The sequence below is a fragment of the Dipodomys merriami genome, unplaced genomic scaffold, assembly GCF_024711535.1.
Source record: "Dipodomys merriami isolate MVZ:Mamm:240054 unplaced genomic scaffold, mDipMer1.0.p SCAF_12, whole genome shotgun sequence".
NCBI lineage: Eukaryota > Metazoa > Chordata > Mammalia > Rodentia > Heteromyidae > Dipodomys > Dipodomys merriami.
In genome coordinates, this window is record NW_027202493.1 from 44,791,269 (window position 1) to 44,803,382 (window position 12,114).

Sequence of the window (12,114 nt, forward strand, 5' to 3'; positions counted from 1 at the left end):
TTGAGAGAACTATGGGTATTCCTGTCTGTGAATATCATGGCTAGTGGGAGATCGATTGGATGTGAAAGCAGTAAACAATGACATGCATCTCCATAGGTTATGAAGTTCCAATTGTGGACCTAAGTGAGATTCCGAAGCTCCCCTCCCTCACTAAACCCCACTGCTTAGTTTGATTGTATTAGCATAATTCAATTTAGATGGGATACTGTGTTCTTGACATGACTTTAACTTTTCTCAAGTTTCTCCATGATTGCTCTCTTAATTTATATGCCTATACTCATGACTTTAAGAATTTCATCTACTTCATAAAAAATTTGCAGCCATTATCCTTAATTCATTTACTATGTTTATCTCCAGGGATAGTTTATCTTGTTTGGCAGAGGCAACTTTGTATTATTAGTTAATTATAAGTAATCTCAAAGTTAGCATTTCAGATTGGGAGGGGTCACATGGAAACAGCTACAAGTATGGAAATAGTTTAAGCTCTCTTGTTTCCCCTTTTCTTTCAGAAGCTGTTACTAGTTGCTATGACTTAATTGGTAATATGCTAGCCAGACACCTCAAAAGGTTCTTTAAAAAAGGGAAATCACACACTCGCTGAGATGCACCGGCCACTTGGGGCTAGCAGATTTGTGATTTGTGATTTTTTTTTTCTTTTGCACCAACCCACATTCCCTCCTCCCAGTGATTATTCCATCCCAAAGGTTTCCCTGGGGTGCCAACCAGTGATGTGTGGCTGAAATACTAATCCCATCCATTGTGGTCCCTGGAGACCAGAAAGAACATCAGGCAAAATGCAGAGAAACACAGTAACTGATGCACGGAGAGCCCCTCCATCCCTCCATCCTGGGGACAGGCTTCCCTCACATCCTCTGTCTTTTGGAAACGTGTTTGGACAGAACTTAGGCTATGGAATCAGACAAGTGGAATTTGAAGTTTCTCTTTTACATTTAGAAGGATGACCATGAGCAAGCCACTGAACCCTTAAGAACATGCATTTTTCTCCAGGATGGAGGCTCATGGGACTCACTGGGCCCAATGAGATGATTAAGTAAAGGGTAAAGTGCCCCCTCCCCGCTTAGGATGGGGCCTGTGCATGTGTTTCATGTTACTGACTGTTACATCCTTAACAAAGCAGTTGACTGCTCAGCCTCCCTGTGTATCACCTTATGCAGGTCAGCGAGGAAGATGACCTGGGCATTACTGGCTGCCCCAAGCTAGGGGAAGATTTAGGTGCAGAGAGTTCAGGGCTCAACAGGAAAGGTAGAAAGAGGTAGTTACAAAGAGCAGGGTGAGTGACTGGAAAATGAAGCTATGATGTCTCTTTGTAGGGCGACATCAATGCCAAGGCTAACACAGGGAGAGCACAGGCCACACCTCCTCCTGACTGACCTAGTCTTCCCGGTCCATATCTTACCCTTCTTCCAGTGGAAGGAGGGAAGAGGAGAAAGGGGACTTAGTCTTTTCTCGTATGTTTGATCCCTGATCCTCCTTGCTTTCTAGGCTAGAGTAGCTCCCTTATTTAGACCCCAGGAGGTGGCTAAGACCATACTGGAAACTGGAAACTTTTGTATACTGTGCTTCTTCCTATGTACACATGCTCACCATAGTTTAATTTCTAGATTAGGCACAATAAGGGATTCATGGCAAGAGCTACTAATAAGAGGAGAATTGGGACCGGACCCTCTTCTTGTGTTGTACTCACCCATCTTGGGAAGGTGTGGGTGGCCCAATGTCTACTGAATCTAGAGAGGAGTGGAGTGAGGTGCACAAGGCATTGTGACGTCATATTAGACGCGAATGCAGTGGTTACTATGGCAACCAGGACAGTACCTCAGCGGCTCCCGAGCAGGCAGTGTGGGGGGCCCCCAGCACGTCGGACCAGGGGTGGGGCCATCCCAGGGCAGGACAGTAGATGTCCCCATGCCATTCATGTGGCATAGGATAGAATGGTACACTATAGTACAGAATGGTATGTGATGTAAAGCTTGCGCATGGTTTACTTCTGAAATTCTCCATTTGATACCTTCAGACCATGATTGATGGCAGGTAACAGAAACTGTGGAAAGTAAAACTGAACAGAGGGAGACAATTGTGTCCGTGTGAAGACCTGGAGCTGAGTCACTGGAGACAGCCTTGGGAAATGCAGATGTAAACGGGAGGATACCAGACTGAAGAAATGGCATGGAAGACCCATGCTTATGCTGGGTCTCATCTGCTCAAACCTCAGAATGAAAGCAGAAAGCAACCGATGCTCTGAGGTCCGGACTTCCAGGGCAATGGCCGAGATGTACTTCAGTACCTGATCATATGCACAGATCACTATGCAGACAACAGCCTTCCACCAGCGGACTCCATCCTTCCCAGTCAGCTGGTCTCCTTGGGAGAAGGTGACTCAATGTCCTCTGTGTTCCACCCTGCCTGGCTGTAACCGGAAGTCCTGCAGCTCTTGTCTGAGGGAGGCTGCCCCGTTGTTGGGAAAGCGAAGGATTCTAGAGTCTCCAGGCCACTGTGACTGGTAGATTCTCCATGGCAACCGTGGCCCCAGTGCTGGGTGCGTGGTCCACTGTGCCACTTCTTCCAGGCTGAGTTACAAGCGCCCCTCAGCACCCTTCTGGCACCCCTGAGGAGTCCAGCTGTGCACGAGGCTGCCTTAGAACCTGCGGGAGGCTTTGCCTTTGTGGAGGGCATCAGGTTGGCACCTTCTTCCGAGGGCACTTTGTCTTGTAAGCTCCCCAGGTGCGGCCTTCGTTCCTTCCTGCGTTCCGGTGTCTGCTCTCCTTTTCCCCACAGCTACTCTTGGCATCTCCATTTCTTAATCCTCGGGGGTCTTAATTCCCCCAAATGATGCCATTCCAAAGTATCCATAATGGTAGTCTCAGCATCAGAAGGGCTGAACCAAAATGGAGTCTCCAACAAGAGTTTGAAGAGTGATGGAGAAGGAAAACATTTGGTTCTTGTCCTCCCTCGTCTCCACTTGGAAGTCCCGATGGTCGCCCAGTGGAAATTCTCTGTCCCTTTCGCTCTCTCTAGCTTCAGGACGTGAGCACTTGCTCCCCTCACCCCCATGGCGTCTCCCTCTGCCCTCTGCTAGCTGCCCTGAAGACCATGGATTCCCCCATACACTAGCTCCTCTTCTCTCTCCCATTTCCTCTTAAGTGTGGGGTGAAGCTGCCAAGATAAAGACTTGTTCCTGGGGTGGAGGCCCCAGAACCGCCCCCCGCCCGCCCCGAAACACTATAGTGCACACTGTAGAGCCGGCCCTCCACTCACACACCAACAGTCCAAGGGTCAGTTTAGGACAAAGTACAAATGGCTTGGCCTCTGCCCCACCAAGAACGGAGGCACCTTAGGTGTAGGTGGGCTAACGCGGCACAAGTCTGCATTGAAAACTGCTGAATAAAAAGGGATAATCTACCACATTCTTTTCTGTAATTTATTTCAAATCTGCGATGCCTCGATTATACTATGGGTAAGTTATATAATGGTCGGGCCAATAAGCAAATACCAGCCGAGGCAGTGTTCCTGCAGGATTCCAAATGCTTGGCTCGTTAACTCACACAACACACTGTAATTTGGGGACTGTTGGTGTCTTGTAACCAGTAAGATGCAGACATGAGTGATTTCTTCCAGACTCTTTGCTTTTAGGAGAGTCTGGGGCCGGTCTGTCAGCAGCTATAGTCTCCAGCCGGCCAGAAAGACTGGAGCATGCATAGTGGTGCTTTGTGGCTGCTCCCTGGAGCCAAAGAAATAGGAACCATTTGGTGAAACCCACTGTCCAGGAGGCAAAAACCAACTGTAAGCCAACGTTAGAGTGAAAAACGAAAGGAAACCACAGATAATTAGGTTAAAAATCCAAGAGGGAGGGAAGGAAGGAGACATCAGCAGGATTAACTGGTTGGAAAATGGTTAGGGAAGGGTCCTCAGGTGAGTAGCGGGTTGAATGATGCTGTCAACTGAAAGGTAGACTTTCCGTTGAATTCTAATCACAAGGCAACTTGCCATAAAAGATTTCAGCAGACTCCCAAGTGAATGACAGAACCAGGGCCAGGCCTGCAGCTCCTGTTCTCAGACATAGGAGGTCCGGAGCAGCCTTGGGGACCTCTCACCATCACAGCTCGAGCAGTGGGGGAGAGGGGGTGGCTTAGGGGGGTGTGGGGGGGATGTTTACAGTGGGCAGGTTGTACGCGGAGCCTGTAATGGGATGTAAGTATCTGATTAAAGGCCACTTTTTAGTGCAATGTATCAATCATAAACTTAGTTCCAGGTAGGAAAGCCTGAGGAATTTTTTGGCTGCACCACTTCTTTTCCCTGGGTAATCTGACACCATCCTGGGGCCCATGGAAGCCCTCAGGAGGCTTGTTGACCAAACTCTCAAGCACTCTTGGTTTAGCCTGAGCTGTCATCTGCTTTTGTTTCATTCACTCATCCCTGCAGACTTTGAAGACAAATGCCCTAATTCTGTCCTTACAGCGGTTATCCTGAAAGTCCTTTACACCCACCTCGGAGAGTAGCATTCAGGACGAATGTACATCTTCCTGAGTGTAGCAAAGGTCTCGGGATGCCCTCACCTGCTGACGCCGCTCCCAGCCTCCGTGCTGAGTTTGAATCCATGTCTGTTTTTGACTTTCCAGGTTGTGCCACTATCGTTTCTTATTTAACACGCATTTCAATGTGTCCATTATTTGTCACTTGTCAAACCTCATATTTTTGGTATCTCAATTTCCTGAAGCATGTCCTTCCATGGTTCTTTGTGAAGTTCTTTAGTGGGAATTATTCATATTTTCGAACTATTTCACCTCACCTTGCAAGTTTCACTGGCTTTTCCAATTGCAGATCTGTAATTATTTTCTAATATATTAAAGATATTCCACTTGCTCTGGTTTTCATTGTTATTGCTACAAAGTTAGCTGTAGGTCTCACTTTTTTCGTGTAGTCCTGGGACTTGAACTCAGCGTCTGGGAACTGTCCCTAAATTTTTTGTGCGCAAGCTAGTGCTCTACCAATTAGTCACAGCTTCACTTCTGGAGCCTTGTACTTTCTAGGTTGGCACTCTAATGCTTGAACCATGCCTCCAGTCTGTTTTTGCTGGTTATTTTTGAGATAGCTACAATTTTAGGCATGAGCTACTGGTATCCAGCTCTCTCCTGACATTTCTTAAGTAGCTGTAGCATATATACATTGTTAACACCCATACATATTACATACTATATTCTCTCATGTGTTTGTGTGTCTATTCATGTATCTACCTACCGATTATCTATATACTCACGATCAATGCCTAAGTCCATGTCTTGCCACTCATCTTGGTGGTCTGAAGTGATCTATAATGAATTCCTGAGTCAGGGATAATTCCCATGTCCTGGCATACTGACAGTAGTTTGCTTGTGTCTTATTTACTTACAAGTCAGTTGCTTTGGATATAATATTCTCATATGTTCTTTCCTTGAATATCTTAAAGATGTGATTTTGTTTTCCTTTCATAAAAAGCACTGCAAATGAGAAAACTGGATGATTAAATTTTTTCTTACCTGTCACATATATTTGAAAAAAATTGCTATGAACGGAACGGTGTCTCCCCCGAATTTCTGAAGTCCTCTGGTGTGACTGTGCTTGGAGCAGTCTCTCTATGCAGCTTTGGCTGCGACTGAGGGACTCTGGCCTTCAAAGCCAAACATATTTACCCAGGTCTTGACTTTGTTTAAAAAAACTTTTTGTGTCTTCCATGACTACCCAACTCCCAAGGACTTCCAGTAGATTAGGCCCTGGCCTACATGGCCACTCAGCTGGGTTGGTTTTGAGAGTGTAGTGGGTACACTGTGGGCCTCTTACTCTCACAGATAAAACCTAAAGCAAAACCTAGAGCTTTGCTCCGGCCGCCCCTGTGGTGCTTTGCAGGGCCACCTGTTCCCACTGGAGGGTCAGGGGGGTCAGGGCTCCCTTCCTCCTCCCTGTGGGCACTGGCACCAGGCAGGGGTTTTTGGCCCATGGAGTGTTTTTTGTCCCTACTCACCTGTATTTTGAAAACTCCTTGGTTTGGGCTTGCTACTTGGGTCATGTATGTTTTCAAAAATATTGAAACACTGAATTTTATCATTCTAATATTTAAAAATTCTACTTTGTTCCAAAACTTGGTGTTATCATTGAGGAGGATTTCTTGGCCCTTCATGTCCTTTAATTACTTTCAACGCGTTGAGCCTACTTGTTGGTGTGTGGCATGGTTTCAGGAGGATTAGATCAGGCTGGCACACCTGTCTCATGAAGTCTGGTCATTCTTTCCTACGCATCCCAAACCCATCCTCTCCTACTCTCCAGCACTTCCTCCAAAGCCGCTTCATTTCTCCAAGAAAGGCAGGAGAGCCTCTCTCCAGTGACTGACGCTCACATCTGAGTGGCCTTCTGCTGTGCTACCTTCTCGTTGTTCCTTGGGATGCACAGCCATAGTGAAGCCCATTCTATCCTCATTCCTTAGTGGGTCCTGGCCTCTTCCTGGTCCCCTCCCGCTCTGCAGATGACTATGGAAATGGAAATGGATCAGAGGTCCATTTCTTCTGCATGTATCTTCTGAAATCTTTCTTTTTCTCAGAGAACTAGCCCTTTCCCTCCAGGCTTTACACTGAGCTTTTCACCAGGAATCACAATTGGTTTTCTGACCCCAGGCTCTTCAAGTCCATCAGCTATCTGAGGGCCGGTGCTTAGTTGTATGATACAAAAGAAATGCTAACTGTTGGCTCTTTCCATTTGGTTTAAAGCAATCTCTGCCATTTGCTGGAAGGTGAACACTGGCACGGAGAGTGGAAGGTGTGCTGTGAGTCCGGGCAGGTTACGACTCGAGGGGTGGGTACAGGACTCCTGCTCTGGGGGGTAGTGTGGACAAGATGTCTGTTTTAAAGTAAGTTCCCTTCACCTCTGGTGACAGGCCAACTGCTCGGGCACATTAAAGTTAAAACTCATAGTTCCCTTTGCTCCTTTTCTGCCAAGTTAAAGATGTGGGGCCTTAATCCTAGGGTTCAAGCATTTTATGTCTAACGTGGGCTCAAAGTCTATTCCAATGTGGCTGTGGAATCCAATAAATCTTTAACAACGGGCGTGGTGGAAAGTACTCGAGCAAAGCAAGCTGCCAGATTCTACAGTAGGTCTCTGACCACTGCAGTTTCCTTCCGGGCTCTGTGGTCACCAGATGAAGTGACAGTCTTTCACTGTCCCTCTGACACGAGGTTGACTTTTTTTTTTTGTCGGTCGTGGGGCTTGAACTCTGGGCCTGGGCGCTGTCCCTCAGCTCTTCAGCTCAAGGCGAGCGCTCTACCACTTGAGCTACAGCGCCACTTCCGGTTTTCTGGTGGTTTATTGGAGATAGGAGTCTCACAGCCTTTCCTGCCCAGGCTGGCTTTGAACCGCGATCCTCAGATCTCAGCCTCCTGAGTAGCTAGGATTACAGGCGTGAACCACCAGCGCCCGGCTACGAGGTTGATTTTGTGAGATTCCCACAGACTCCCAGTTTGGTTTTAGAACAAGACCTATAGCCTAGTGAGCCACAGCCCTTCCCGGGCCCTTCCCCTGTCCTCCTAGGACAAACAGTCCTTTCTCTCTCTCTCATTCTCTGACCAGTTCTTAATAACTTAGTGATTGGGTTTCATGTCGCTGGCTGAGTCCGGGGTCTGGCTGATAACAGGTTCTTGGGGTGGAGCCCTGAGGTCTGGCAGCCTCTTCCTTTTCCCGCTCTCTCTGGTCCCTGTGCGGCCCACACTGCTAGCGTGGTTGCCTTGAACTGTACCCCAGCCTGTCTCTTGTTGACAGATGGGCGCTGGGCCAGCCCAGGGCGGCTTTCCTCAGATCAGTCCTCTCCCCTTCGCGTTGGCTCAGCTCACACTTGCTGGCTTGTAGGAAGGCGGATGAAATGAACTTTTGCTGTCCGTCTTCCCTCTGGACTATTAAAGATAGAACAACTATTTGTTCCCATAGATAAGCTGTGAATCCAAAGTGCTTAAAAAATTGAAACCAGATTAATAAGCGACAGCGGCTGCCAACATCGTAGTGTTCTAGGTGGAGCTGAGCCCTGCAAGGGCTAGGGTTTTGGGAAAATATTAACGCCTAAGCTGGGGACTTGTCCCAAGGAAAATGTTGGTTTAGCCTGAAGACTATTTGTATGCTTTTGTTTAGTTACAGGTCAATAATTTTAATTATTGTCTAAGTTAACAGTTCAAATAATAGAGGGATAAGACTAGATATTGTCTTCTTGGCATAAAAGCTTGAGTAGTTTAAAATAAAACTGGAGAAGAAGCAATACTGTGAGCAGAGGTCAAGATTTAATTATAACCACAGATAAGTCTCGGATAGAGATATCCGGGCCTTGTATTATGGTCAATTAAGTCAAATAATTGTTGGATACGCTGTAATCATAGGTAAACACATTTTCTACTCCTTCTCCACGGCCTAGGTGATTCGGATGTAGGCCTGTGTTCTGTGCACTTGCTCTGAACGAGCTGCTTGTGTTTTGGGGCAGGTAGGGCTCTGAATCGAGCACACTCACAGTGAGGGCACTCACACGCTGCTGCGCGGGGCCTTGGGCTGCGCTGCGCTGAGAACGTTCTTGAGCCTGCCAGACTGCTGTGGGGACCTGGGGACAGCGAGGTGGACAGGATCCCCCCTCACCTCACCATGTCTGCGTTCGGACGGAGACATGCTGTGGGACCTCACGCACGGAGGACAGAATGTACATGGGGTGCAGGAATCATCTGCTGACTTTAAAACAAAGGTGTCATCCAGGATTTTCTGGGCAACGCCAAGGCGATTCATGTCACCTTGAGGGTCTTCAAGTGAGGTAGCAGGGGCAAAAGAGTGTCAGCGTGAAGGGAGCCGATAAAGATCCCGCCACCATCCGGCCATGGCTGTGAAGCGAGGGGGGGGGAAGGGGCTGTTATCCCAGGAAGGCTGAAGCCTCCCCACCCCTGTCCGCCGCAGGAAAGCGGGTTCTCCCCAAGGCTTCTGCTGAGCAGCACAGGGCTGCTGGCATCTTGACGTTAGTGAGAGCATTTCTACGGCCACAAAACCCATGTTGGCATCTAGCAAAGGGGAAATAAGAAAGAAGAGATGGAAATTAGAATTGAGCATAGAAAAGAAGGAAGACAAAGAGAAGCAAAGAGGGGGCAGAAGGAGCAAAATTGGAGGGAAGGGAGAAAGGAGAAACAGCCGGGAAGGACCTTGAATTCCAGTTAGCAAGGAGCTTTACCTCCTCAGAAACCTGCTATCTGAAGGCAGCCATCAGTAGGTGTCTTTATCCCTTAGGGAAGATAAGGAAATTCAAGCCTGGGCTATTTCAGCAGTACAACCACAAAACATCGGATGGACGTGTCAGCAAAGAAAAAGGACACAGCAAATATACGACACTCACACTGCGAAGGGAAGAAAGCTTTGAGCTTTGAGGGTTTGGATTATGTAGATGCCTGGATTTTTTCCCCCCAAAATTATTGGTAACATTGCTGATCAAATATTGTGACACTGAGAAAAGTTATGTAAAAGCCAGTTGTGGTTGCTTACCTCTCCCACAGCATCTCTCTGTGTTGCCTTCCTATAGTTTCACTGTGCTGTAATACAGAATCTTGCCTGGTTCTGATTGTAGTAAAATAATTATTTCATTTTTTACTTCATATCATAAACATTTCCCACATTGGACCAACTTTCATAATTGTAAAGGTTATTTGACATTTTATCAGACTGATGTATAACCCACTAAGTTATTTGGATGTTGCTGAATGTTTGTCTCATTTCTTTTCAGTTTGGTTTATACATCATAAAGATTTCTTCTATTAGGATGTTTGATTTCTATTATGTGTATCAAGGGTGTGGATATTCTTATGAATAAGCCACTGTGCCAACTTACCTGTTCTCAGTCAGTGTACATATAGATGGGTGAGTTGACCTTACTGGGGTCATATGCTTTCCAAACCCTGACACTTGTCTTAAAGTCTTTAAATGAGCGAATATCTATTTTGATGAGCAAAGGAAAAAATAAGAACACCTGCCCAGCCTCAGAGGTCAGAGTGGGAAGGAGGTTTAATAAACTGCAGGAGAGCACTTACGAATTAGACATCACTTAGGGTAACCTTGGTGGGCATGATCGCAGGGAGCGGAGGCGGGGGGGGGGGGTTATGTCAGGGGACGGAGGACTCAGTGGCTTCTGCCTACAGGCCGCGCTTCCCTTGTGAGCAGGGCACATGCGTGGAGCGTGGTCCAGTCACTCTTTGGCACTGCAGACTCAGCCTCTGTGGGCAGAGGCTAGGGCGGCAGGCATTTTCTGAGTGAAGCGCTGGGCAGATAGGACTTCAGTCGCTCAGACAGGGAGCAGACAAATAAGAGAAAGGGAACAATACCGTGTGGTGAGCATTCAGTGCCATCTCTCCTCCTACCGGGACTGGCGTTCCTCTACCTTCCAGGGCACCGTGGGCCAGTGCAGGCTTCGGCCTCTTGCCAGTGCTGTGCTGCCCACAGGAGCGAGCGGCTCACCTCCTCATCATACAACACTGCCACACATCCTCCACAGTCACTGTGGGGGGACCTCAGATACATCAACGGAACTGCAATCACAGGCAAACAGCCTTCGTATTTACTAGGACGTGTTACATCCCAAGATCTTGGGATGTAAGCCAATAGATGTATGGGGTTCTCTGGCTATTCTTGGCTGTCAAACAATTGAAGTTAGTTTTTATTCTGGGAGTACAATGCTTTAAAGACAAACTTCGGTGTCATTTTAATTATGATTATGACTAAGGTATAAAAAACTAGCTAGCAGAAAAAGCACCTAGCGGGAGCCTGGCCAGCGCTGCTGGGGGCTACAGACGCGACCACCAGCAGGTCACGCACGTGTTCTGGAGACGAAGGCCCCATCACACGCGGGGCAGACGCGGGGCAGACGCGGGGCAGACGCGGGGCAGACGCGGGGCAGACAGCCGCCTCGGCACGTGAGATCCTTCTTTTCACAGCCACTTCTCACTTGGGAATGTAAGGTAGCTCTGCAAGCCTGCCGCAGTGGCCACAGGCCAAGCTCTCGTCACTGAAGAGACAAGTAGTTTTCAAAGTCACACACCTTGTGCTGAGTGATGGAATCTGGGGAGAGAAATAAAACCCATTTGGCAGTTGTAGACAGTGGAACAGTAAAATGCACACATGAAATCGTATCTTCAGAGTCCTAAATGGTTCAGAGTTGTGACAGCTTCAGGCATGCTTGTCCTTACAGCACATGTGGCTTTTAAATAAGATAAAATAGAACAGAATAGCACAAAAATATTTCAGTTCCCCAGTGGCAAAGGTCACAGTTCAAGTTCAGCCAGCTGTTACAGTACCCAGAGTAGTTTCCACCATGCTGGATCATCCCGAAAGAATTTGCAACACTCAGAACAGATCATCAGTGTACATGATCAGCAAGCTATAGCTAACATATATAAAAATTCACATAAAAGCTATCCACCTTCACATGCGTTCATTTCAATGGAAATGTTTTCATTAGCATACATTAATTGTACAGAGGGTTCATTGTGGTAATTTCGTGGATGTATAAAATGTACTTTGAACAGATTTCCCTATGTTGTTTCCCCTTCACCCTTCCCTGGAAAGACATTTCTAAAAAAAATCTGGAGTTTCACCTCCATTTTTATTGTGCATACTTTGAGGAAGGATAGTGAGATCAGGAGACTCTGTGAATGACAGTTGCTTGGATTCTTAAGATAATGAAATCAAGATCTGCTGAACCCACGAAAGCATCCATCTACCCACCCACCTACCTACCTACCTACCTACCCACCCACCCACCCACCTACCCATCCATCCATCCATATCCGTCCATCCATCCATCATCCATCCATCCACCCACCCACCCATCCATCCATCCATCCATCCACCCATCCATCCACATCCATCCATCCATCCATCCACATCAGTCTATCCATCCATCCATCATCCATCCATCCACCCACCCACCCATCCAACCATCTATCCACATCAGTCCATCCATCCATCCATCCATCTATCCACCCATCCATCCCATCCATCCATCCACCCACCCACCCACTCATCCATCCATCCATCCACATCAGTCTATCCATCCATCCATCATCCATT

The 12,114-nt window shown here is 47.4% G+C and overlaps 1 protein-coding gene across 3 annotated transcripts in view; it reads right to left on the minus strand.

Moving 5' to 3' along the window:
• Nucleotides 1-8,975: 8,975 nt before the first annotated feature.
• Mcph1 (microcephalin 1) overlaps nucleotides 8,976-12,114 on the minus strand; it is a 150,913-nt gene continuing 147,774 nt past the window's right edge. For 2 of the 3 annotated variants that reach the window (XR_011370802.1, XR_011370801.1), the window contains 2 exons: nucleotides 9,230-11,103; nucleotides 8,976-9,062 (listed from right to left, as the gene is read on the minus strand). Coding sequence is in view for 1 of the 3 variants with exons in the window: in XM_070016827.1 (XP_069872928.1) it covers nucleotides 11,048-11,103 (56 nt within the window). In the remaining 2 variants the exon portion in view is untranslated. Of the gene's footprint in view, nucleotides 9,063-9,124; nucleotides 11,104-12,114 lie in introns of those variants that run through there. The other variant, XM_070016827.1, reaches the window with a different exon arrangement.